General features: G+C 40.0%; 1 protein-coding gene and 1 pseudogene across 1 annotated transcript; both read left to right on the forward strand.

The window, feature by feature from the left end:
- Window positions 1-1,613: 1,613 nt before the first annotated feature.
- LOC140877526 (uncharacterized) lies at window positions 1,614-7,109 on the forward strand (annotated as a pseudogene).
- Window positions 7,110-8,365: 1,256 nt separating this feature from the next.
- Window positions 8,366-11,234, forward strand: LOC140884900 (protein IQ-DOMAIN 6-like). The gene is made up of 5 exons (XM_073291785.1): window positions 8,366-8,565; window positions 9,030-9,287; window positions 9,872-10,069; window positions 10,157-10,270; window positions 10,369-11,234. The coding sequence occupies exons 1-5, from the start codon at window positions 8,500-8,502 to the stop codon at window positions 11,002-11,004; spliced, it is 1,272 nt and encodes a 423-aa protein (XP_073147886.1). The 5' UTR covers window positions 8,366-8,499; the 3' UTR covers window positions 11,005-11,234.
- Window positions 11,235-26,468: the final 15,234 nt, after the last annotated feature.

Consider the following 26,468-nt stretch of genomic DNA (forward strand, 5'->3'; position numbering starts at 1 on the left):
GATTTTTAATATTTTGGATTTACTTTGTTTATTTTAGGTCTTTTATTCCTACTAGAAAACTTTAGGAGATATCTTTGATATCTTTTTGATTTATTTTGCGTTATCTTTCAATATTTTGGGTTGTAATATAAATACTACAACATTCATTATTTTAATGATAGCTAAGATTTTCAAATTATTGATTATTCAATACAAAAATTCTCTTTAGAATTTTATCAAAACTTTTGCTTTACCCAAAATCAAACTTATCAAAGTTTCATAGCTTTGTGGCGTTTGTCAATCGATTTTCAATTGGGTTGTCAAAGATAGGTTCCTTTGAAGGTCTAATTAAATCTTTGATTGTTTTCTATCGTGAATTCTCTGTTGCTAGTTATAGGTTCAACTAGAGGTGGAGATTCCAAAATCTGTTACTTGTTTCAAAGTCGGGACAACATTATTGAATTCTTTTGTTATCGAATTGAGGTGCGATTCGTTGAAATCGTGTTGCCTTTCATACATAAGATTCATATCATTTGGTATCAAAGCTTAAGGTTTTGACTCAAGTAAGTCGTATCCTTCTTTAATCTATATTCTTTCTTCATTCTTCATTCTTCGTTCATCGTTCGTCGTTCTTCGTTCTTCATCTATTTCATCTCAAATTTCTGTGTCATTCTTTCAAAATTGTTATCCAAGTCTCGTGTCTTGTGCTACAAGTTATAAATTCAAAAAAAAAAAAAAAGAGATTTGAAATTGGTAAAAAAAAAAAAAAAGTAGAGACCGAAAAAGCTTTAAAAAAAAAATATAGAAGAAGCAAGATAACTTGTGGGCAATTTTCGTTCTTGTTCATCCTTGGGTGCAAGTTAAAATTCGAGCATCCATAAATTTCTTCTTCTTGTTTTTTTTTGTCGATCTTCGAGAGTCGATCCTCAAGCGTCTAAAAGTTGTGAACTTGAGAGTTTGATTCACTTTTACACAAAGCAAAAGCCTACATAAATTGAGTGGAAAGAAAAAGAGTGTTGGAGTGATTCGTTTGGAGTGATCTGTGAGAACTTGTGTGAGGAATTTTACTACTAACCTTTTTCTTGCAGGTACCATAAATCCTAATAAAGATGCTAGTGAAAGTGTGAACCAAGGAATTTCCAAGGTTCAAATGGATGTGGTGATGGGTCAATTTACTAGGGTGATGAGGTCGGAGTTGGAACCTCTTCATGAGCGGATGAGTAGATTGGAGGAGAGTAGTGATAGTGGAAAAAAAAATTAAAGATAGGAGGGGGAATAATTTTGAAGGAGATGAGGAGAGTTTTGATGAGAATTGGGATGGATAGAGAGGAGTACATGGGGGTAGACATAGGCGAGAAGCAGTACGAGGAAAACATACGGAGTGCAGTAAGGAGGATGGAAATATTAGTAGTATTAAGATGAAAATTCCAGCGTTTCATGGGAAGTCTGACCCGGAGGCGTATTTGGAATGGGAGAAGCGTGTGGAGTTTGTGTTTGATTGCCATCACTATTCTGACCTTAAGAAAGTGAGGTTGGCAGTGGTTGAGTTTGTAGACTATGCGTTAATTTGGTGGGATCAATTAGTGACCACTAGAAGGAGGTGTGGAGAGCCGCCTATTGAGACGTGGGAGGATATGAAGCGTGTCATGAAGAAGCGGTTTGTGCCTAACTATTATTATCGTGACATGTACAGGCGATTACAAACTCTGAAGCAAGGTCCAAGAAGCGTGGAGGATTACTACAAGGAGTTGGAAATCACGATGATCCGGGCCAACATTGAGGAGGATAATGAAGCTACAATGGCCAGATTTTTGTGCGGTTTGAATAGAGAAATCCAAGATCAAGTGGAGCTTCGCCACTGTTTTGATTTGGATGAGATGGTGCAGACAGCCATGAAGGTGGAGCAGCAGCTCAAGAGGAGAGGAGCTGGTCGACTTCCTACCGGTGGAGGATCGTCAACTCCTTGGCTTCCAAGCGTTGCAAAACGGGAGGACAACAAGTCGGTGTCCAAGCCAAAATTTGACACCAAATTGGAGGCACCAAAACAAGTGGGTAAAGGTACACCTGAAACTACTAATACTCGTTCTAGGGATATTAAATGTTTTAGATGTCAAGGACTTGGTCATATTGCCAGTCAGTGTCCTAATAAAAAAATTATGATTATGAATGCTGGTGGTGAGATTGAATCGGAGAGTGAGGATGAGAAATATGATAGTATGCCTGCGTTGGAGGATCCTGATGAAGAGGGATATGATGCGGTGGTTGGAGAATTGCTAGTGACCAGGAGAGTGTTGAATGTACAACAGAAAGAGGAGGAAGAAACTCAAAGGGAGAATTTATTCCATACTATATGCTTTGTGAATAACAAAGTATGTAGTGTTATTATTGATAGTGAGAGTTGCACTAATGTAGCAAGTTATGAGCTGGTGGAAAAGTTGAGTTTGCCTGTTATAAAGCATCCTAAACCTTATAAATTGCAGTGGTTTAATGATAGCTCGGAGGTGAGAGTGCATAAGCAGGTGGTAGTACCGTTTTCCATTGGTAAATATGTAGATGAAGTGTTGTATGATGTCGTGCCTATGCAAGCTTGTCATATTTTGTTGGATAGGCCGTGGCAATTTGATAGAAAGGTGATACATGACGGTTTTAAAAATCGTTATTCTTTTACCTTGAAAAAGGAGCCTATTGTATTGTTACCGATGACTCCAAAGCAAGTGTTGGAGGACCATTTAAAAAAGAAAAAGAAAGAAGAGGCCGAAAAAAAGAGTGAACAAAAAAGTGAGATGGCCTTAGAAAAAAATATTGAGAGAAAAAAATATGAAAAAACAATTGAGAGGAAATAGGCCGATAAAAAAATAATTATGGCCCAAAAAAATGAGTTGCGAGAGATTTTACATGTGCATACTCCACTTGTGTTGATTTTCTATAAGGATTTTCTCCTTAACACAAGTGATATAGCCGAAAATCTTCCGAGCACTGTTGTTTCTCTTTTGCAGGAATTTGAAGATTTATTTCCGGAGGATTTGCCTCAAGGCTTACCACCTTTGAGGGGGATTGAACATCAAATTGATTTTGTGCCCGGAAGTGCGTTGCCAAACCGTCCAGCGTATAGGAGCAACCCGGAGGAAACAAAAGAGATGCAAAGATAGGTAAGTGAACTTTTAGATAAAGGTTTTGTGCGTGAGTCCATGTCACCGTGTGCTGTGCCTGTTTTGTTAGTTCCTAAGAAAGACGGTTCATGGAGAATGTGTGTGGATTGTAGAGCCATTAATAGCATTACCATCAAGTATAGGCATCCTATTCCTAGACTAGATGATACGTTGGATGAGTTGCATGGTTCTAGCGTCTTTAGTAAAATTGATTTAAAAAGTGGTTACCATCAAATTAGGATGAGAGAAGGTGATGAGTGGAAAACTGCTTTTAAAACCAAATACGGCTTGTATGAGTGGTTGGTTATGCCCTTTGGACTAACTAATGCACCTATCACTTTTATGAGATTGATGAATCATGTATTGCGTGCTTATATTGGAAAATTTGTTGTGGTATATTTTGATGATATCTTGGTATATAGCAAAAATTTGGATGAGCATGTCGAACATTTGAGAATTGTGCTAATCACACTAAAAGCTGAACAATTGTATGCTAACTTGAAGAAGTGTGTGTTTTGTACAAAAGAACTTGTGTTTCTTGGTTTTGTTGTGAGTTCCCAAGGTGTCAGAGTTGATGAGGACAAGGTAAGTGCAATTCGAGATTGGCCAACGCCTACTTCTATTGGTCAAGTTCGAAGTTTTCATGGTCTTGCAAGTTTCTATAGGAGATTTGTGAAAGATTTCAGTACTTTGGCGGCACCTATGACTGTAGTGATCAAGAAGAACGTTCCATTCCATTGGGGCGAGGAGCAAGAGAAGTCTTTTAATATTGTCAAGCATAAATTAATTAATGCTCCTTTACTTGTATTACCTGATTTTACTAACACTTTTGAAATTGAATGTGATGCGTCAGGTGTAGGAATTGGAGGTGTCTTGATGCAAGGTGGGCGACCGATTGCTTACTTCAGTGAGAAGCTTAGTGGGGCATCCTTGAATTATCCTACCTACGACAAGGAGTTTTATGCGTTGGTAAGGGTACTTGAGACATGACAACACTATTTGAGGCCAAAGAAATTTGTGATTCATACGATCATGAATCATTGAAGCATCTCAAAGGACAACAAAATCTAAACAAGTGGCATGCTAAGTGGGTGGCGTTTGTGGAAACTTTTTCCTACGTTATCAAATACAAGCAAGGGAAGGAAAATGTGGTAGCGGATGCTCTATCACGAAGGTATGTACTTTTATCTACTCTAGATTCTAAATTCTTAGGATTTGAGTATGTGAAAGAGTTATATACTAGTGATCTTGATTTTGGTGAGATATATGCGTCATGTTTGCATGGTCCGAAAGATAAATTCTTCATGCATGATGGGTATTTGTTTAAGGAGGATAAGTTATGTATTCCTAAGTCGTCTATTCATGAATTACTTGTGAGGGAATCACATGGGGGTGGCTTAATGGGACATTTTGGAGTGACTAAAACTTATGAAACTTTGCATGAACATTTTTATTGGCCACATATGAAGCATGATGTTGAGAAAATTTGTGAAAGATGTGTGACTTGTAAGAAAGCAAAGTCTAGACAACATCCACATGGTTTGTATACTCCACTTCCCGTTCCTAGTGAACCGTGGGTAGATATCTCTATGGATTTTGTTTTAGGACTACCGAGGTCTAAGAAGGGGAGGGATTCAATTTTTGTTGTGGTTGATAGATTTTCTAAGATGACTCATTTTATTGCTTGTCATAAATCTGATGATGCTTCTCATGTTGCTGAATTGTTCTTTAATGAAATTGTTAGATTGCATGGCATGCCTAGGAGTAATGTGTCTGATAGAGATACTCGTTTCTTGAGCTACTTTTGGAAAACATTATGGTGCAAACTTGGTACTAAACTACTGTTTTCGACTACATGTCATCCTCAAACGAATGGTCAAACTGAAGTTGTTAATAGAACGTTAGGAACTTTGTTGCGTGCTATAATCAAAAAGAATTTGAAGAGTTGGGAATAATGTTTGCCATTTGTTGAGTTTGCATATAATCGTAGTGTGCATTCTACTACAAATTTTTCACCCTTTGAAATTGTGTATGGTTTTAATCCTTTAACCCCATTGGATTTGATGTCTTTGCCTATGAGTGAAAGGGTTAACATGGATGGTAAGAAAAAGGCGGAATTTGTGAGAAATTTGCATGAAAAAGTGAAGGCGAACATTGAGAAAAAGAATTTGCAGTATACAAAGCAAGAAAATAAGGGAAAGAAGAGAGTTGTGTTTGAACCAGGAGATTGGGTGTGGTTGTATTTGAGAAAAGAGCGGTTTCCTGAAAAACGGCGCTCAAAGCTTCTACCTAGAGGCGATGGACCATTTCAAGTATTGGAGCGCATCAACGACAACGCTTACAAATTAGATTTGCCAGGTGAGTATAATGTCAGTGCTACTTTTAATGTTTCTGATTTATCTCCGTTTGATGTAGGTGATGATCAAGATTTGAGGACAAATCCTTTTCAAGAAGGGAAGGATGATGCGATCATGGATGGCTCGCATGCTGATCAAGTGACTAAGGATCCGTTGGAGATACCACGAGGACCGGTTACGAGAGGCCGAGCTCAGAAGTTTAAGGAAGCACTTCAATCTTTGTTGTTGAAGACACAAGAGGGCGTTGGATTTTTTGATATTCAATTTGGAGGAAGTTATAATCTTATTGAGGTCAAAAGAGGTCAAGAAAGTGAAGAAATTGAAGACCCTGCTCGAAGCCAAGGCGCGCCCGCGCCCCAGACTCGCGCGCCCGCGCCATTATTTTGCGAAGAAGATGCGCGCCCGCGCTTACGGATGCCAAATTGACGATGTTTTGCGAGCTCTCGGCGTGCCCGCGCTACCTTATCGCGCGCCCGCGCCATTGTCTGCGCAACTTCGGCGCGCCCGCGCCATGCCCTTTTACATGCACTGAAGGTGTTTGTGTGCGTGTTCGGGATTTTTAATATTTTGGATTTACTTTGTTTATTTTAGGTCTTTTATTCCTACTAGAAAACTTTAGGAGATATCTTTGATATCTTTTTGATTTATTTTGCGTTATCTTTCAATATTTTGGGTTGTAATATAAATACTACAACATTCATTATTTTAATGATAACTAAGATTTTCAAATTATTGATTATTCAATACAAAAATTCTCTTTATAATTTTATCAAAGCTTTTGCTTTACCCAAAATCAAACTTATCAAAGTTTCATAGCTTTGTGGCGTTTGTCAATCGATTTTCAATTGGGTTGTCAAAGATAGGTTCCTTTGAAGGTCTAATTGAATCTTTGATTGTTTTCTATCGTGAATTCTCTGTTGCTAGTTATAGGTTCAACTAGAGGTGGAGATTCCAAAATCTGTTACTTGTTTCAAAGTCGGGACAACATTATTGAATTCTTTTGTTATCGAATTGAGATGTGATTCGTTGAAATCGTGTTGCCTTTCATACATAAGATTCATATCATCTTTGTTACAACATGATTTAATTATTTACTCCGATTAATAAAATTTCAATTTCTCAAAATAAAAAAGTCAAAACAGTCTTTTTCCAGTTTGCGTTTATCAATAACTTATCAAACACAAGTTTCCATTAACTCTTGCACATTATATATTACTTTTAATATCATAAAACTATCTCAAATTAACATTTTTTTTAGAACTCACTCCTGGCCTTGTCAGGATGCTTTGCCATCCCAATAGTGTCTTCAGCATCCGGGGATACAAGGTACTGGTATTATGATCTGAAGGGGAAATACTCAGTGAAACATGGCTATAAGGTGGAAACTGGATTTTATGACCCCCTAGATAATAGCTCAGAACTGCAGTCGAAATCGTGGTGGAAGTTTCTTTGGTCTTTTTCACTTTCGCCAAAAGTCCGAATATTTTGGTGGAGGGCACTGCATAACATTATCCCAACCAGGGGAAATCTAAATCACATCATGTCCCGAATGTTGGAAACTTCCAGGTTTGCAAATTTGACAGTGACTCCACGTGCCATGCTCTTTATTGGTGTCCGGTCATGAAGGCGTGTTGGAAAGAGATGGTTTTTAAACTTTTCCTTCAGCAGGTTTGAAACTTGGACATTTTGGATATGTTTCTATGGATGAAAGAGTCTTTGTGCAAGTGAAACTTTGAACTCTTTGCGATTCGATCTTGGGCATCTTGGCAAGAGAGAATGCAAATCATACATGCATTGGACCGACAGCCCTCTAGGATTTCTGCTGATTGGAGCAGCACCTTGCTACAGGACTTTCATGAAGCACGAGAATCATTGAAGATAGGCCAAACTCATATGATTGCCACCCCCACAGAAACACTGGTGCAGGCCGCCGAGAAACACACTAAGAATGGACGTCGATGTTGCGGTTAATGACATGACTGGAAAGTACTCAATCGGTGGAGTGGTGCGAGATCACGATGGATATATTGTGCTAGATTTTGGACAGAATATTGCCAACCCCTTCGGTCACCTATGCGGAACTCACAACGATTAAAGAGGGCTTGAAGCTGGCGCAGGAACGGAACCTGGTGATACATGAGTTACACACAGATTTTTTTTGGTGGTGCAATCAATCACTAACCCAGAAAAGGATTCAAGTTACATGGATGCCATTGCTTCTGAAATCAGCAATCTTTGCAACTGCCGACAACGAACATTAGTGATTCACAGTCGAGAAACGACGAATGTGGTTGCTCACAATCTTGCTTCTTTTGCTTCTTCTTTCCCCTCCCTCTTTGTTCAAGAGAATGTGATTTTTTTTTTTTTGATTGGTGATTCTTGTAACAGATGACATTTCTTATTTGCAATAAATTAAGTTTCGCTGTAAAAAAAAAAAAAGAAGAGTTTTTTAAAGTCTATTTAATATAGTTTTATAATTTCAGAAATAATTTAAAATCGTATCTTATCCTTCATTACACGTGTGTATCTTTAAAATATATTTCTCTATTATATGTGTGTGAGAAATTTGAACCCACAAATAAATAAATAATTTAATAAACCCCAACAACGACTTACCGTTTCCGCCAAGCCGAAGTTCGAACATTTGAAAAAAAGGGAAGTCCAAAGTAGAATACTATCCGTTACACTCTTTCTTTCTTCCTTCCTTTGTTTGTTTCCCCTCTTTTTTCTGCGACACTTTCCGTTTCTTCTTTATTTCAAAATTTTAAAATTTCAAAATTAAACTCCGATTCAGACAATTAATAAACCTTAATATTTCAAAATTAGACCCCCTCAAATTCCGAGAATCCCATTTGTTCTTTTCATCATCCCTAAGTTTTTGGTATATCCGTCTAATTTTGTCTTCACGTAGCAGAGTTCCAAGATTTTCCGAAGCACTGTCCTTGTAAAAAGCAAGAAAAAATAACAGAGTTGATTTATTTCGTCTGTTTGATCTTTTCTAAGTTGTTCATGAAATGGGTTCTTCAGGGAAGTGGATTAAAGCATTGATTGGTCTCAAGAAGCCCTCTGTAAATGACCCCGTAAGTTTTAAAAATGAAATAGATATACAGTTTTTTCAGCTAGATTATGTTATGTTGTGTTCTATACAGTTTGTGTTTTGATTCATGGGATCTAATTTTTAGAATAACTGGTGCTCGAATAATAAGTTGAAAAATGATTGCTGAGTTTTCCAGCCTATGGAAGACAATGAATATTTGACATTGTTTCACAAATTTGATTTGTATTTGTTTTCTGCACTGTTTACCACATAATCTTATATTCCTATTATTTCGCTTCCCTGCTCATATTTTTGCAGCAAAATTCGGTTCTAGGTGTGATTTGAAATCCTTTCCGATTGTTAGCTTGTGGATTTCTTATATATTGGAGTAGCAGACAAATGTAAAAATAAAAATAAATAAATGTTTTTGCATAAAAATATGAGCTTCTCCGCCAAATCCATTAACACGTCTCAGTTCTTGGATCGAAATCTTATATTTTGTTGCAGGAAAAAGAGAGTGGAAAGGGGAGGAAGTGGAGGCTATGGGGGAATGGATCTGTGGGGTTTGTTGATGCCAGAAAGGGAAGAAAAGGCTGCGGTGGAGCGAGAGAGGCTGAGGGATCAGAGTCTTCTTCCTCATTCGTTATAGATGGGGAAATGGCTGCGGCTGTGGCTGCTTTAGCCAAAGCATCACCCAAAGATTTCATGGTGGTCCGGCGAGAATGGGCTGCTGTTCGAATTCAGACCATTTTCCGAGCTTTTCTTGTAATGATCCCTATTTTACTTAAGTTAATGCTAACATAATCATATGTTCTATGTTTCTTTTTTGCTATTTTGTTTGTGCTTGGGTGTGAGAATGTTTGGTTGGGTTGTAGTGGGTTGGGATTACCCTACCTGAATATTTAGGTTTACGGTTGGGTCATTTCACACGAGTCGAACTCGAGCTCCTCTAAAGTAGTCGAGTGCTCTGGTTCATGCAAGTCACGCTCTAGTGTTCATCAAGCTACTCAAGATTGGTTCAATTGTAGCTTGATTGGAGTCAGACTGTCTAAATTGCCTCATCTTATGAAAGATAAGATGAAACTTATAAATCAAGGACAATAATAATTGAGATTCATTGTTAAGAAATGCGAGCGATATGAAGCTGTCACACAATTTCACTAAAGTTTTTTCTTTAAGATTTATTATTAAGAACTGCTGAAATAATGAAGCTGTTATGCAACTTCACGGAAGTATAATTTCTTGAATTGTGTTGAGAAATAAGCAAAATTCTGCTATTCTGCTAAATTTGTCCTCCCTTCTGGAATTGACATTTTTTGCTAATATACTCTTGAAACAAATGCTTAAAGGCAAGGCGTGCTTTACGGGCCTTGAAAGCATTGGTTAGACTACAAGCTATAGTTCGAGGACGACTGGTAAGAAAGCAAGCCGCCGTAACACTTAGGTGCATGCAGTCACTTGTTCGAGCTCAAGCTCGAGTTAGAGCTCATTGCACTCAATCATCTGCTCAGAATAAACTTAAGGCTGATCCTGTAAAACAAGCAGAGGTACGATATTTCACATCCTATATATCATTATACTTAAATTTATATGCAACTTTCATAATCTTAAAGTCGATGACTCATTGATTGCAGAATGGGTGGTGTGACAGCCGAGGCACAGCTGATGAGGTGAAGTCTAAGATACAGATGAAACAAGAAGGAGCCTTGAAACGGGAAAGGGCGATATCATACGCCTTTTCTCAACGGGTATTGGATACGATCGATAGTTACCAAATTTTAATTTTTTTCCTACTAATTTGTCAATTGGTTTGTCCTGATAAAAACAATGATTTCTTATATCTCAGCAATCAAGGAACAACATGTCATATTCGAGACCTAACAAGACAGCTACCCCAAGTAAAGTGGACAAGAATAGCTCGGGACAGAACTGGTTTGATCGTTGGGGGACAACTAAGCCATGGGATGCCAGGTCCATGGAAGAATTCTATACCGACTCTTCTGACATGACACCGACTTCTAGACGAAATGAAGGCTACTCGGTCACGTCTTTATCAAATTCATCCGACTATGATACCGTGAGGGTACGGCGTAACGTGACAACAAGAATATCATCAAAAATCCCAAGAAGTTGTCAAATTATGCGTTCCTCCTCTGATCCATGCTCTGAGTTTTCCTATGATGAGAGCACGACCTCAAATTCCTCAACTACCACGTCTGGGACGCCTGGCTCAAGTGATACAACTGTAGATCAAAATGGAACCAAGCCAAACTACATGAACATGACCAAGTCCATCAAGGCGAAGCTGAAACCGTGTTCTTATATGTCTCCGTCTCGATCTGTGCAGAGGCATTCGGTTGAAGGGTCACTGCATTGTAGGAAGCCGAGTCCACTTTCGAGGGGGACTGGGAGGAGGAGTGCTGATATTGATCTTTATTCAGTTGATCTATGCAAGGATCTTTACCCGCCAATACTTATTTGATGAGAAATTTAGTGGGACATATTCCATGGAGGGCGAGCAACTGGAATTGTATCCCTCCTCGACTAAATTTTCGGTTTTGTCATTGAAGAATAGCTACTTGATTTAGGTACTTTCGAATGTTTCCTTGATGAGTTCAACAGCTTGTTGCTCTTTTGATTCATAACAATTTCAATGTTGAAGTTCTTATGCACTGAACTTACTATTGTTAGGCATTTTAAAGTTTGTTTTGAGAGTGCACTTTGTGATTTTACTAATCAAGATGTATAAGAAATTACTGGATTTAATTTTTTGATGTATCTGGATGTACTATGTTGTTATAGATAATAGTTGTTGAATATTTCATGTGCTTAAGTTCTTTGCATTACACTTTACGTAATGAAATAGTTCAAATCTGATATCTATTATCAAGCTATTTTCTACATAAAAGCGGTGAATGGAACGGTAATGTTTTTCAATTGTCAAGGGACAACTTGGTCATTTGATTGTGTATAAAAAAATGAGAGGAAGGATTAGTTTTTGCAAAATTTGATTTTGGGGAAGGGATCTTACTGGGAAATTGTTGGAGTATAAATTTAAATTTTTGTGTTTAATAAATAATTAAAAAAATTAAAATACTGAACGAGTAACTCAAGTGGACAAAGATGGAAAACTCATCGGAGTTTCTCAACTGGATAGTTCAGTTCGTAGTGAAAAATCAGACTTAACCTTATTGGATATCTATACGACTGAATTAAGGCGACTGAATTTATCAGAAAAATATTCAACTGAACTTAGCAAAATATTTGAAGACTGAAGTTGACGGCTGAACTCAGTACCTTGACTGAACAACGACTGGATGTTTGTCTTTATCAGTCAAGGGTACTCAACTGAAGACTGGGCATCTGACAGTTATCAAGGAATATTCAAGAAAGTCAGTTACAGTCAACCAGACATTCCCTGAACTATCAGGGTCCGAATTATTTGAATTGCTACCATTTATGGAAAAAGACAAAAAAAACTCCAACAGACGCTGCAACAGTGGTAGTGTATAGGGTTGTACTATCTTCAGATTTGTCTACAAGACTTACAATTCAAGCAATGGAAAATTAATGTAAAGAACGAAAAAAATTGTAAGTATTTATGACCGTTGCATATTGCTGTCTATAATAGGCATGAAGAACATTTTGTGGACCGCTCTCTCGATCTCTCGAACATTCAAGCATTCTAAACTATATGTGATCAAGTCAGACGAGTTACCAAAATCTCAAAGTGTCATACAACTACTTAAACACACTATTTCAAGTTACTCATTCGATCATTAAGGATCTTTGTAGTAGCCCTATTTCTAATTAAGCAAATCAAGTTTCTAAATATGTTTAATTTGTCAAAACGTGGTTAAGGAATCTTCATTTGGGTTTAATGAATTGAAAATCGGATTCCGGCGAACAAAAATTGTAATGACCCTACCTGAATCACCTACTACTTAAGTATGCAAACAAGATAACTTAACCAAATCAAATATAGCGATTAAAAGCGGAACTAAAAACCAGGTTTACAAACTAAAATGACGGAATACAACCGATAAAAACCAAAGATAATAAAACTGTTATACAACCAAGTCGAAGATACTAAATCAAATCCTCTAAACTAATGAAAACTCACAGAAACAACTGTTCTAGCTCTCAACCATGCCTCGACCCACCAGCGTCATACAACCTGAGACATACCCCGTCGAATAGGGTGTCCAAAAACAAAACACTGAACACGAGCGACTACTCTCAATACGATAAGCACAAGTATACAAACCCAGTATGATGCATGCAAATGACTAGGTACTGGTTATCACAAGTCCTGCTCAGTCTAGGCGTCAATGAGTATGTAGTACCATCTGGAGTCAACTCTGCTGGGTACATCCACACTTATCCAGATCACCGTAGCATCAATCCGGCATATCCCGGTGTCAGACAATATAAACAAGAAACATAGGGATGAGCGACCCTACTACAAAGACTATCTCGAAGAAGACTCAACTCAACATGAATATGCACGTGCAACATAATATATCAAAGCAGTAAAACATGTATCATGACATATAAAATGCAAAATATAAGCATGCATACTCGTTGGCTATCTCATTCAGCACTTATGTACCTCACTAATACAGTCCTAGTAGCACAAGTCTAGTGTCCAAGCCTAAAAGCAGATATTTACCATATTACTAATACTGATCTAAAGCATTTACTAAGCTAGTAAATACCCTCTAATACTATTAGGGATCTAGGATTACACCTGCATCCTTAGTCAGCCCTTTGTTGTCGAAAGCCCTAACTCCTGGGCACAACTCTGTTGCGACTATGTAAACACCTCGATAACATCCGAGCCACGACTGGATGTCTAGAAACCTTCACAAACCACCATGAAGGAGAGGGAAAACAAGTGAATTGGAAAGTGAAATGTGAGCCTCACATGTCATATTTATAGGCAACGTTCGAAAGTTCCGATCCCTCGATCGGAAGCTCTGATCTTTGTATGCATGCCACGTTCCAAACTTTCTAGTTCGGAAGCTCCGATCTCTATGCATGTGTCTGCATGTACAAACGCTGGCAACACATCACTAGTGCGCATGGTCTAATATTTGGAAGCTCCGATCTCATGTTCAGAAGATCTGAACCCACCCTTTGCTTTCGACCTCAGTTGCAATGGTTTGGTGCTTCCGAACACACTGTGGAAGGTCCGATCTCTTCAGTGTTTTCGAAGTCTTGATTCCACATTTTTAATCCGATTAATCTCTTGGCTGATTTAGATAGTATCCTGTAATAGCCCGGTTTTATTTTATAAGATTAATTTGCTAATCATGTTTAGATTTAATAAAACATGGTTAAAGGAATTTAATATAATCTAACGGACCAAGGAATTAGATCCAGAATGCCCAAAAAATGCTTAATGGGTTCATTGGGCTCGGGGCAGTTCAGAGGATCTGAACAAGATCGGAGCCAACGATGGAGTTCGAAAGTTACGAGGCAGATCGGAGCGTCCGAACGTAGATCGAAGCATTCGAACTCAGTGCCATGCACGTGGCCATAAGGCTTGAACACGTAGCTGCATGCAAGGGATCAAAGCCTCCAAATTGGGATCGGAGCGTCCGATCTTACCCGATCGGAACATAGTACTCTTGCACGGATCAGAGCATCCGATCAATGCCTATAAATAGGGATCCGAGGGTTCTCATTTCTTGCTCATTTCTCACCTCTCTTTGGCCCATGTTAGCTCAATTTTAAGAGCTTTTGGGTACTCTTATTTTAAGAGTTGGAGTAGGTAGTACTTTTTATATTACAGATAGTGTCCGTAGTAGTGGACAGGAGTCGGAGCTCTGACGAGGTGTCCAGGGGTCATAGCAAGGGTGTTCCCAAGCTCTGGGGCATTCGACATCAGCGGGCTGACGACGAACAAATGTATAGCTTTGGCTCCTTATAGAAAATATAGAGTATGCTATAGTTTAATTAAGGATTTTACAGCATGTTAGGTGATGTTTGGCATGTTAGCTAATGCTTAGTTATTATGTATTTGTAATGCTGTATGGTAGGCTTGGAACCTAGATGGGAGTGTGAGACCTCGTTTCTAAACAACTAATATCAGACAACAAGCGATAAGTAATCAAGAACCCAATAAATATTATTATTTTTTTTAAAGGAGGCTCGCGCGCCCGCGCTGACATCAGCGCGCCCGCGCCTACGTCCCGCAAATCCCAGTGCGCCCGCGCCAAGGGAAGCGCGCCCGCGCTCATATCTCGCAAAGAGGCCGCGCGCCCGCTCCAAAGGAAGCGCGCCCGCGCCGTCCCCTCGCCCAGAAAAGTTAAGGCATTGTAATAAACTCAAACAAAACCTAAACACTTGCATTAAGAGTATTTGACATTCCAATAACAATACAAGAAAGGTTTAGGGAAGAGCAACATTCAATTCGATAGCACCTACATCGTTTCTTGCTTACAAAACATATACGAGAAGTTCGAATGACTAAACATGATCGTAAAACATAACTAGGTTGACATGCTGATTCGACTTCTAAACGAGTCTCACTTCTATCTCTTGCTCTGGACGCTAGCCAGGTCTATGCTGACTTGATCCTGCCCTTCCTGTTGCCAAGTACACATACAAAACAAAGCAACAGCCGGATAACCGGTGAGAATGATAATCCCAGTAAAAGCAACATATCAAGTAATGAATATACAACATACTGTCAAACCACATATTCAAGTCGAAGTTAATGATATGCATGTCTTTAAAACCAGGATATCAATTCTGATAAACAAGGAAGTATTGCTCTGCTTTTGGGATCCCGAGGATGAGATCACGTAACGACTCACCGACTCTCCCAATCGAGGTGGTTCCACGTATCCCACTCCTCTAGACTTTGAGCAACCATAATGAGTATGCTAGCACTAGGCGAAATACTACAACCTAGGCCACTCAATCATAGTTCCCAAACGTCTAACAAAAAGGGCGGTTCTGCCCGCTGAAATCAAAGTAGGCTCAAGATGAATGCATAACAGAAACATAAACATGAGCCACATAACAAAAACTCAATCAATCAACAAATACAAGTTCCACATGCTAGAACAAGTATCAATGCAATATGTGATTTAAAAAGGGGAAACTCGAGAACCAACAGTCCCGAGTATGCTATCCCGCTACGATGACTGCTTTTACCTTTCAATGCAGTAGTTCCAACTCTGGATAAGCTACAACAAAAGGTTTAATCAACAACTAAACAATCCACAACAAAGGCAACGGTTCAAGGTAATCTCTTTACCGTTCTTCGTCCAATTCTCGACGACCAAATGCTGCTAACATAGGGCTTGACAACTCCAAACGAATCTGTTCAGATACAATCAAAGATCAATTACCATGATCGACTTACAAGCCAAGTTCAACAACTTCAAAAACGGTTCAAATCTCCAAAACTCAAACCGACGGCATAACGGCTATAACTGAACAAACCGACAACGCAGACATCAGTTCAATAGCGATATAACCTCATAAAATTCTAAGACAACCAAAACAAAGCAAACCCATCAATCTCAAAATCCACATTTTCGAAAATGGCTTCCAAAATTCATAACAAATCCGAACGTCGCTCTAATTCAAAACCGACAGAAATAAACGATCAGAACTCTGTAGAGAACAACATACTCAAATCTCAAACGATTCTAACAACATCCAAAAACTAGAATGTATCCGATCGTAGAAAAACTTACGATAAAACGGAGCTCTCGCTGCAGTGATCGCTAAACTGCCTTCAGAAATAAATTCCAACGGCCGGATCGTGCTCGGACTGGAATCCCAAAGCTTGGAAAAGCTTGGAGGCGTGAGAATGGAGGGAGACGGCTTGGAGGGGATGAAGAAGACTTTGTCAACCAATTTCTAAGAGTAGATAATATATAAAATACACAATTTGCGTTTTAGTCCCTGAAAAATCCAATTTTTGCAAAAAGGACCCTGATCAAAATCGAGTCGGCTCGTGAACTCTGTAATCTCCGATTAACTCAAATAAACTCATTTAAGATAAAAATGGGGCGTTACAATTCTCCCCCACTAAGAAGAGATTTCGTCCTCGAAATCAACAAGAACCACAACTCAAGCTAGAATAAAGAACTAAAGACAGTAAGAAGAACTCACGTCAACTGAGTAACTCTGGAAAACGCTGTCTCATGTCAGATTCTGTCTCCCAAGTCGCTTCTGCCGTGACGGCTCCACTGCACTTTCACCAACGGAATCAACTTGGTTCTGAGTTGCTTCTCCTTCCGATCAAGGATCTGAATCGGTCGCTCAAAGTAGCTCAGGGTCTCGTCTAACTCGGCTTCGTCAGGCTGAAGGATATGAGAAATATCTGGTTGATACTTTCGCAGCATAGAGACTTGAAAAACGTCGTGAATACCAGATAAAGACGGAGGAAGTGCAAGTCTGTAGGCAAGATCGCCTATCTTCTCGAGAATCTCGTACGGCCCGATGAATCTCGGAGATAACTTCCCTCTTTTACCGAATCTGACAGTGCCTCTGAAAGGTGAAATCTTCAGAAAGACTCGGTCTCCCTGATCAAAGCTCAGAGGTCTACGCCTGACATTCGCTTACTTCGCCTGTCTATCTTGAGCTGACTTCATTCTGGTCTGAATGATCTTAACCTGCTCTGCCATATCTCTAAGCATCTCCGGTCCCAAATCTGGTGACTCGAATAAATCATCCCAAAACAACGGAGATCGACACTTCTTACCATACAAAGCCTCAAAAGGCGCCATACCGATACTCGCTTGGAAGCTGTTGTTGTAAGAAAACTCGACAAGAGGCAAAGAATCCTGCCAACTAGTGCCAAAGTCTAGCACTACCGCTCGCAGCATATCCTCTAACGTCTGGATAGTCCACTCTGACTGTCCATCGGTCTGAGGATGATAAGCTGTACTCAGGTGCAATCGAGTACCAAGTGCCCCCTGAAGACTGTGCCAGAAGTGAGAAGTGAATCTAGGATCTCTATCTAAAACGATCGACTTCGGCACACCATGCAGTCTCACAACATTGCTAACATACAACTCAGCCATCTGATCATGACGATACGTCATCCTGTACGGAATAAAACACGCAGACTTCGTCAATTGGTCGATCACTACCCAAATGGCATCGCATCCTCGAACGGATCGTGGTAGCTTCGTGACGAAATCCATGGAAAGGTGATCCCACTTCCATTCAGGAACAGATAAACTGTGCAACAGACCTCCTGGTCGCTTCCGTTCTGCTTTCACCTGTTGACAATTCAAACACCGAGATACAAACCTCGCTACGTCGCTCTTCATTCTCTTCCACCAGAACTGGTTCTTCAGATCGTTGTACATCTTACGACCTCCCGGATGAATACTGAACCGACTGCAATGAGCCTCTCGGAGAATACGCTGTCTCAACTCCGGAACATCAGGCACAACAAGACGGTTATTCACAAACAAGACTTCATCTCTAACCTGGAATTCAGACTGATGTCCAGATCTGACTTTCCCTACTGAAACCTGAATGCTCGGCTCAGACTTCTGTGCTTCTCTGATTGCAATAAACAACTCCGGTTTGGCTTGAATAGCAAACACTCTGATAGTCTCCCTATCTGTTTCAAACTCTAAACTAGAAGTGCAACAATCATCGATCAACTGAGAAGCACCAATAGTAGAAAGAGATAAAGAACAAAGCTTTCGGCTCAACGCATCTGCAACTGCATTCGACTTCCCCGGATAATACTTGATCTCACAGTCGAAATCTTTCAACAGATCTAACTACCTTCTCTGTCTCATATTCAGCTCTGCCTGAGAAAACAAGTACTTAAGACTCTTATGATCAGAAAAGATCTCGAAGGACTCACCATAAAGATATTGACGCCAGATCTTCAGAGCAAAGACGATCGCAGCTAGTTCAAGATCATGAACCGGATAACGAGTCTCGTGCGGTTTCAGCTGTCTCGATGCATACGCTACCACATGCTTATGCTGCATAAGAACACAACCCAAGCCTCGGTTAGAAGCATCACAATAGACTGTGAAACCTACAGTACCCTTCGGAATAGAAAGAATTGGAGCACTGGTCAGTCTCCTCTTCAGATCAACAAAGCTAGCCTCACAATCTACAGTCCAGACAAAAGGCACATTCTTCTGAGTTAGCTGAGTAATAGGCTTGGCAATAGACGAGAAACCCTCGATGAAACGACGGTAATAACCAGCTAAACCCATGAAGCTTCGGATCTCCGGCACTAAAGTAGGTCTAGGCCAATTCATAACCGCTTCAATCTTGCTAGGATCGACAGAAATCCCATCTTCAGAAATAATATGACCGAGAAAGACAACTCGATCTAACCAGAATTCACACTTAGACAGCTTGGCAAACAACTGCTCAGCTCGTAAAATCTGGAGTACGTTCCTCAAGTGCTCTGCATGGTCAGTACGGTTCTTCGAGTAGATAAGAATATCATCGATAAAGATAATGACGAACTCATCTAAAAAACGCTGAAAGATACGGTTCATCAAACCCATAAAAACCGCTGGAGCGTTAGTCAAACCGAACGGCATGACTATAAACTCAAAATGACCATACCTCGTTCTGAATGCGGTCTTAGGAATGTCTTCCTCTCGCACTCTCAACTGGTGATAACCTGACCTCATATCAATCTTAGAGTAGACAGAAGAACCCTGCAGTTGATCAAAAAGGTCATCTATTCGGGGTAAAGGATACCTGTTCTTAACTGTAGCCTGATTCAATTGGCGGTAGTCGATACAGAGCCGCATAGAACCATCCTTCTTCCGAACGAATAGAACAGGAGCACCCCAAGGCGACACACTAGGTCTGATGTATCCCTTGGCAATTAAATCCTCAAGCTGCTCCTTCAACTCTCTCAATTCAACAAGTGCCATACGATAAGGAGCTTTTGAAATAGGTTGAGTACCTGGCACTAAGTCAATGCTGAATTCAACCTCTCGAATGGGTGGCAATCCAGGAACATCTTCCGGAAACACATCAGCAAAATCTCTAACCACTGGTAAGTCAACCAAAGCTGGGCTAGATTTCAGTACATCAACCGCATAAACCAAAAATCCTTCTGCACCTCTCTGTAACAAACGAGTCATAGATAACACTGAAACCAAAGGAATTCTAGATCGAGAACCCTTACCAAAGAATTTCCACTCGTCTGCCATTTCAAGTCTGAACCTGACAACTTTCAGAAAACAATCAACTGTTGCCCTGTACTTGGTCAAAGCATCTATACCGACAATACAATCAAAATCTGACAACCCAAGCACAATACAGTCGAATTCTAACAAATTCCCCTCGAAACAAAGTTCACAGTTCCTGACTAGTCGGACAGAAACAATTCCTCCACCCAAAGGTGAAGTAACAGCTACTACTGTAGGCAACAATTCAGTTGGCAAAGCATGCAATAACACATATTTCTCAGAGATAAAGGAATGGGAAGCACCTGTATCTATCAAGACATGAGCAGAATGACCGAAAATCGAACAGTTACCTGCTATGACATCGTCAGGTGCTGCCTGAGCCTGATCCTCTGTCAATGCAAAGACTCGTGCTTGCTGTCTCGGAGGCTGATTTGCACTAGAGCTACCTCCCTGTCTGTTCTGCTGTTGCTGGGGTTGGAAAGAGTGCACTGCCGATGACTGCCTCTCCGGCTGAGCTGCAGGTCTAGACGAACTCCCACTCTGAGCTCTATCTCTATTACGTTGAGGGCACACTTTAGAGAAGTGTCCCGGTTGCTGACATGTGTTACAATTGCCGAAGACTCCCACACACTGATCCGGTGAGTGTCTTCCTCCACACTTGCTACAGTACAAGGATGATGACCCAAAACTCGGTCCTGAACCGAATTGCTTCGAACCACTGGAACTGGACGAACTGTTCCCCTGTCTCTTGAACTGTTTACCTCTTGCCTTGTACTGATCCTTTCTGTTTCCCCCACTGCTTCCACCTTCATACCTCTGCTGCTGGTTCTGATGTTGAGGTGGCTGATTCTGGTACTGAGATGGTTGGTTCTGATACTGCCTCTGCTGCTGAGGTGCCCCCTGATTACCTCTTTGCCTCCACAAGCCTGCTTCTGCTCCCTTTGCGTAATTCATGCCATCCGCAAAGTTGCTAGGCCTGTTGGTGTTAACCAACGTGAAGACATCGGGGTTCAACCCGTTGATGAACTGATCTGCCTTAGTTTCTTCATCTCCGGCAATTAGCGGTGCAAAACGCAACAGACTATCGAACTTAGCCACGTACTCTTCAATGTTCAGATTCCCTTGCCTCAGATTTGCAAACTCTGCTCCCTTATCCTTACGATACGAGATAGGGAAAAACCGCTTATAAAACTCAGATTTAAAAAGAGTCCAAGTAACCTCTGTACCTCTACTCTCAAATGCTTTCTTTGTCATGATCCACCAGCTCTTAGCACCACCACGCAGCTGATGAATTACTAACCTGATTCGGCGGTCATCTGTGTAGTCAATGGAATCAAACAACTGATCCATATCATTCAACCAACTCTCACAGTCAACTGGATTTTTTCTGAACCCATCAACAATGGCGGATTGAACGACTGAAACCTCTTCAGCAAGGTTTCCATAGGAGTCGCTGAAGCATCCAACTGATCAACCTCAGTGCTAGCTTGCTCAGTCGCAGGGATAACTGGTGGTGTGTTTCTGTTTATCACTCGACGAGGACCCATCTGATAATCAAAGGTTAGGACACGAGATATCTCAATCGCTACAATCAGTGCCCTTACAACCGCTTGGAATACCGGATACCAGTCGGTAACAGAAACAGTCATATCTCAAGTAGATCATGCTTTATAAATTAAATCACATAACCATGTAATTCAATAATTCTCAATAATAAATCATGCTCGCATGGAACTAAGTACACAGTTAAAATAATTCAAACACATGCGAGGATTCAATACACGCAGACTTGATCTACCCGCTCACTCTAGTTCGACCAAGAATCTTAAGGTCTCTGATACCACTTAATGTGAGACCTCGTTTCTAAACAACTAATATCAGACAACAAGCGATAAGTAATCAAGAACCCAATAAATAAATATATATTTTTTTTAAAGGAGGCTCGCGCGCCCGCGCTGACATCAGCGCGCCCATGCCAAGGGAAGCGCGCCCGCGCTCATATCTCGCAAAGAGGCCGCGCGCCCGCTCCAAAGGAAGCGCGCCCGCGCCGTCCCCTCGCCCAGAAAAGTTAAGACGCTGTAATAAACTCAAACAAAACCTAAACACTTGCATTAAGAGTATTTGACATTCCAATAACAGTACAAGAAAGGTTTAGGGAAGAGAAACATTCAATTCGATAGCACCTACATCGTTTCTTGCTTACAAAACATATACGAGAAGTTCGAATGACTAAACATGATCGTAAAACATAACTAGGTTGACATGCTGATTCGACTTCTAAATGAGTCTCACTTCTATCTCTTGCTCTGGACGCTAGCCAGGTCTATGCTAACTTGATCCTGCCCTTCCTGTTGCCAAGTACACATACAAAACAAAGCAACAGCCGGATAACCGGTGAGAATGATAATCCCAGTAAAAGCAACATATCAAGTAATGAATATACAACATACTGTCAAACCACATATTCAAGTCGAAGTTAATGATATGCATGTCTTTAAAACCAGGATATCAATTCTGATAAACAAGGAAGTATTGCTCTGCTTTTGGGATCCCGAGGATGAGATCACGTAACGACTCACCGACTCTCCCAATCGATGTGGTTCCACGTATCCCACTTCTCTAGACTTTGAGCAACCATAATGAGTATGCTAGCACTAGGCGAAATACTACAACCTAGGTCACTCAATCATAGTTCCCAAACGTCTAACAAAAAGGGCGGTTCTGCCCGCTGAAATCAAAGTAGGCTCAAGATGAATGCATAACAGAAACATAAACATGAGCCACATAACAAAAACTCAATCAATCAACAAATACAAGTTCCACATGCTAGAACAAGTATCAATGCAATATGTGATTTAAAAAGGGGAAACTCGAGAACCAACAGTCCCGAGTATGCTATCCCGCTACGATGACTGCTTTTACCTTTCAATGCAGTAGTTCCAACTCTGGATAAGCTACAACAAAAGGTTTAATCAACAACTAAACAATCCACAACAAAGGCAACGGTTCAAGGTAATCTCTTTACCGTTCTTCGTCCAATTCTCGACGACCAAATGCTGCTAACACAGGGCTTGACAACTCCAAACGAATCTGTTCAGATACAATCAAAGATCAATTATCATGATCGACTTACAAGCCAAGTTCAACAACTTCAAAAATGGTTCAAATCTCCAAAACTCAAACCGACGGCATAACGGCTATAACTGAACAAACCGACAATGCAGACATCAGTTCAATAGCGATATAACCTCATAAAATTCTAAGACAACCAAAACAAAGCAAACCCATCAATCTCAAAATCCACATTTTCGAAAATGGCTTCCAAAATTCATAACAAATCCGAACGTCGCTCTAATTCAAAACCGACAGAAATAAACGATCAGAACTCTGTAGAAAACAACATAATCGAATCTCAAACGATTCTAACAACATCCAAAAACTAGAATGTATCCGATCGTAGAAAAACTTACGATAAAACGGAGCTCTCGCTGCAGTGATCGCTAAACTGCCTTCAGAAATAAATTCCAACGGTCGGATCGTGCTCGGACTGGAATCCCAAAGCTTGGAAAAGCTTGGAGGCGTGAGAATGGAGGGAGATGGCTTGGAGGGGATGAAGAAGACTTTGTCAACCAATTTCTAAGAGTAGATAATATATAAAATCCACAATTTGCGTTTTAGTCCCTAAAAAATCCAATTTTTGCAAAAAGGACCCTGATCAAAATCGAGTCGGCTCGTGAACTCTGTAATCTCCGATTAACTCAAATAAACTCATTTAAGATAAAAATGGGGCGTTACAGGGAGCTTCTAAGATCTGCCTTAAGAAAGGTACGATAGTACTGCTTGAGATACTCTAACTAAGTATGCATGTATTATGTGTTGCATTGTTTATATGATTTATATGGCATGATATTATTTGCATATATTATGATACGTTATTATGATGCATGCATGATCATCTTGAGCTTGTATCCTTGTGATATCCTGTAGTAGGGTGTTTACCCTATCCTGTCAGTGGATGGTTGGACACATGGACTTGTGTCAGGTCACCACCAGTTGGGTATATAGGCCACCTCATGAAGCGACGACACAACGTGCTATACACCCAGGGCCCAAGTCTGTTCGTGATCAGATATTCTTGACCTTGTGTTTTGGTACCCGTACACTTGCATTCATGCACATATTATATACGTATACTCATACTCTCGTATTGAGCGTTTTATGCTCACATCCTCATATTGTTGTTTTTGGACACCCCATTCGACAAAACAGTTGCAGGTAGTTTTCCTAGAGGTCTGGTGTAATGCCTCGAAATTATTTCATTTTAATCCGAGAATATTTAATTTAAGAATATTAGAATTTAAAAATATTCTCGGATTAAAATTAAATAATTTTGGGGCTTTACATCTGGAGTTTAGGTGGTGACCAAGGCAGGATTGTGGGGTCTGCCAATAGATTTTACCATATTGGTATTAGTTATTTTAGTTTCTGCATTTTATCTCTGATTACGATTATTTAATGTTTAATGGCATGCCTAAGTTTCTGATTAGTAGGTGATCACGATGCGGGTCACTAAATTTATGATATCAGAGCATGCAAAAAGATTCTTTGGGACTTAGTAATGACGTTTGGGTTATCCTTATAGATTACAAGTCAGATTCAATGACGAAAGCAGTATCAGGAGTTGGAATAGCATGATACCTAAGCTTTTCTAAGATCGTCATTTCCAAGGTTGGCATCAGAGTTTCGTATTATGTGGATCCCAGCAGGATGTAGCTGGAAGAGAAGATTCAGTTTTCAGTGCCAGTCACTTCTCAGGATTGGTTGGAGCGCATGGTGTATAACTACCCATTAGGCTTTAACCAAAGAAAGACTCTCCATAAGTAGTTGGAGATATTGTCAAAAGATCCAGCCAAGAGAATGCCTCATGAAGCTTTGGGCATCTCTAGTAGGATAAATCTTTTAGATCTTGCGAGGAAGAAGGTCTGCTGACATGCCTGCATTGATGCTTTTGTGTGTAGCAGATAGGAAACTTCAAGTTCATGATTAGTAGACGGAATGAAAGAATTCCACAAGAGTTTAAATACTGCATTAAGTTTTTTTGTAAATAGTATTTCAGTTGTAAGCATTTGAATCAGATGTATTAATGATTCTAGACATTTTTATGTATCAGTTATCATTTTATTGTACATCTTCCGATGTAATTGGATGTAGTTGTTTATTACTTGGGATTGTAAAAAATATTGTTTAGAACCTAGGTTAGTGGTTCAAGTATTGTAATTGTAATCTTTGGAATTATCTTGATTATATTGAATAAAGAATCAGACATTTGTTTAAACATGTGTATACTTAGGATTAAATTATGCATGTTTTCAGTTGAATAGTTCTAGATGTATTTCCTAGAATATTCTATCGAGACACACTGTTTGCCAAGGATGATGTGTTTTCATCAGGAGCACGATGATGAATTATAGCAAGTGATGTGGATTGTGTGGATAAATGACTAGACGGAGAGGAAGAGCGACCCCATGTTTGTATTACTCCGGGAGCCTTTCGTGCTTCAGAGAGTGTCTGGAAGCTTTTCTTGCTTCAGATGGTTATTTAGGGGGAGGCTACCTCAGTCTGGTGTTTTGTAACAGCCGCAATAGGGGTATAGATATTCAATATTTGGATTCTCTTGTGAAGATTTAATTGACAACGAAATTTTGTATCCAATGAAATTAGTTATCGTCTGACTTCGTCAAAGATTGAGAATTTATGTTGACAAAACAGTCTTGAAAGTGATTTTCATTGACAAGTAATCATTCTGAGCAGATAGGTTTTTCGATTTGGATTTTAGGATTTAATTCCAGTTGTGAATCAGTATTCACTGGATTGATTTGTCAGATGTTTGCAGACTCGGGATTTTAATTGTGCTTCTTTTCAGATGAATTAATCATAGGAGTTTTCCTAAAACCAGTAATGGGACTTTGACCCGGATAGGGATGATGCTTTGTTGTAGTAACCCAGAACCCATTTTAAGATAATAATATGTTAAACATGATTAAAGGTTGGTAATTAATCAATTTCGGAGTGTTATTGGACTTCGGAAGAGAATTTGGGCTTTTTGACTTTGGGCCAGATCGAAAGCTCCGAACCCAGATCGGAAGCTCCAATCCCAGCCACTTCGGAAGCTCAGTGGAAGCACTGAGATCAGAAGCTCCAATCCTGGAACGGACGTTCCGATCTCCGGCTGCCAGCTTTACCCGATGACTCAGCCACGAGTTTTGACAAGTGTTGATCGGAGGCGAGATCGGAAGCTCCGATCATCGGATCGGACGTTCCGATCCCGGCGTGTCATGCATGCAAGGCGTGAGCTGAATCGGAAGCTCCGATCCCGAGATCGGTGGTTCCGATCCTGGCCGGGAATTTTGCCTATAAATAGGGCTTGTCTGATTTCATTTGAATTACGAATTCCCGAGTTTATTTCTTCAGTTATATAGTATGAGATATACACTTGAGGGCCCTATCGGTTATAATAGAGGTTCTGGAATAACCAAGGTGTGGTTATAGTCATCCGGGACTAGCGACTCCAAAGGGCTATCTACGGACGAAGGTATGGTCCGGGAATCTATTTAAGTTTTGGGAGTACTTATTAGCTTAGTTAAGTCTTATAGAACTAGTGTAGTGATATGGTGAACTTTTGAATATTGGCTTGGAACCTAGGATCCTACTATACTTGAACTATCCTAGAGGTACGTACACATTGACTGAGATTGCCAGCGAGTATACATGTTTATATGTTGCATTTATT

The sequence above is a fragment of the Henckelia pumila genome, chromosome 2, assembly GCF_033568475.1.
Source record: "Henckelia pumila isolate YLH828 chromosome 2, ASM3356847v2, whole genome shotgun sequence".
In the NCBI taxonomy this organism is placed as follows: Eukaryota; Viridiplantae; Streptophyta; class Magnoliopsida; order Lamiales; family Gesneriaceae; genus Henckelia; species Henckelia pumila.

What these genes read in the sequence shown, in the direction of transcription:
- LOC140884900 (XM_073291785.1), top strand. Translation starts at nt 8,500, where the DNA reads ATGGGTTCTTCAGGGAAGTGGATTAAAGCATTGATTGGTCTCAAGAAG. An exon ending in AGCCCTCTGTAAATGACCCC is followed by an intron (nt 8,566 to 9,029) that starts GTAAGTTTTAAA and finishes ATTTTGTTGCAG; the next exon opens with GAAAAAGAGAGTGGAAAGGG. An exon ending in CCATTTTCCGAGCTTTTCTT is followed by an intron (nt 9,288 to 9,871) that starts GTAATGATCCCT and finishes AAATGCTTAAAG; the next exon opens with GCAAGGCGTGCTTTACGGGC.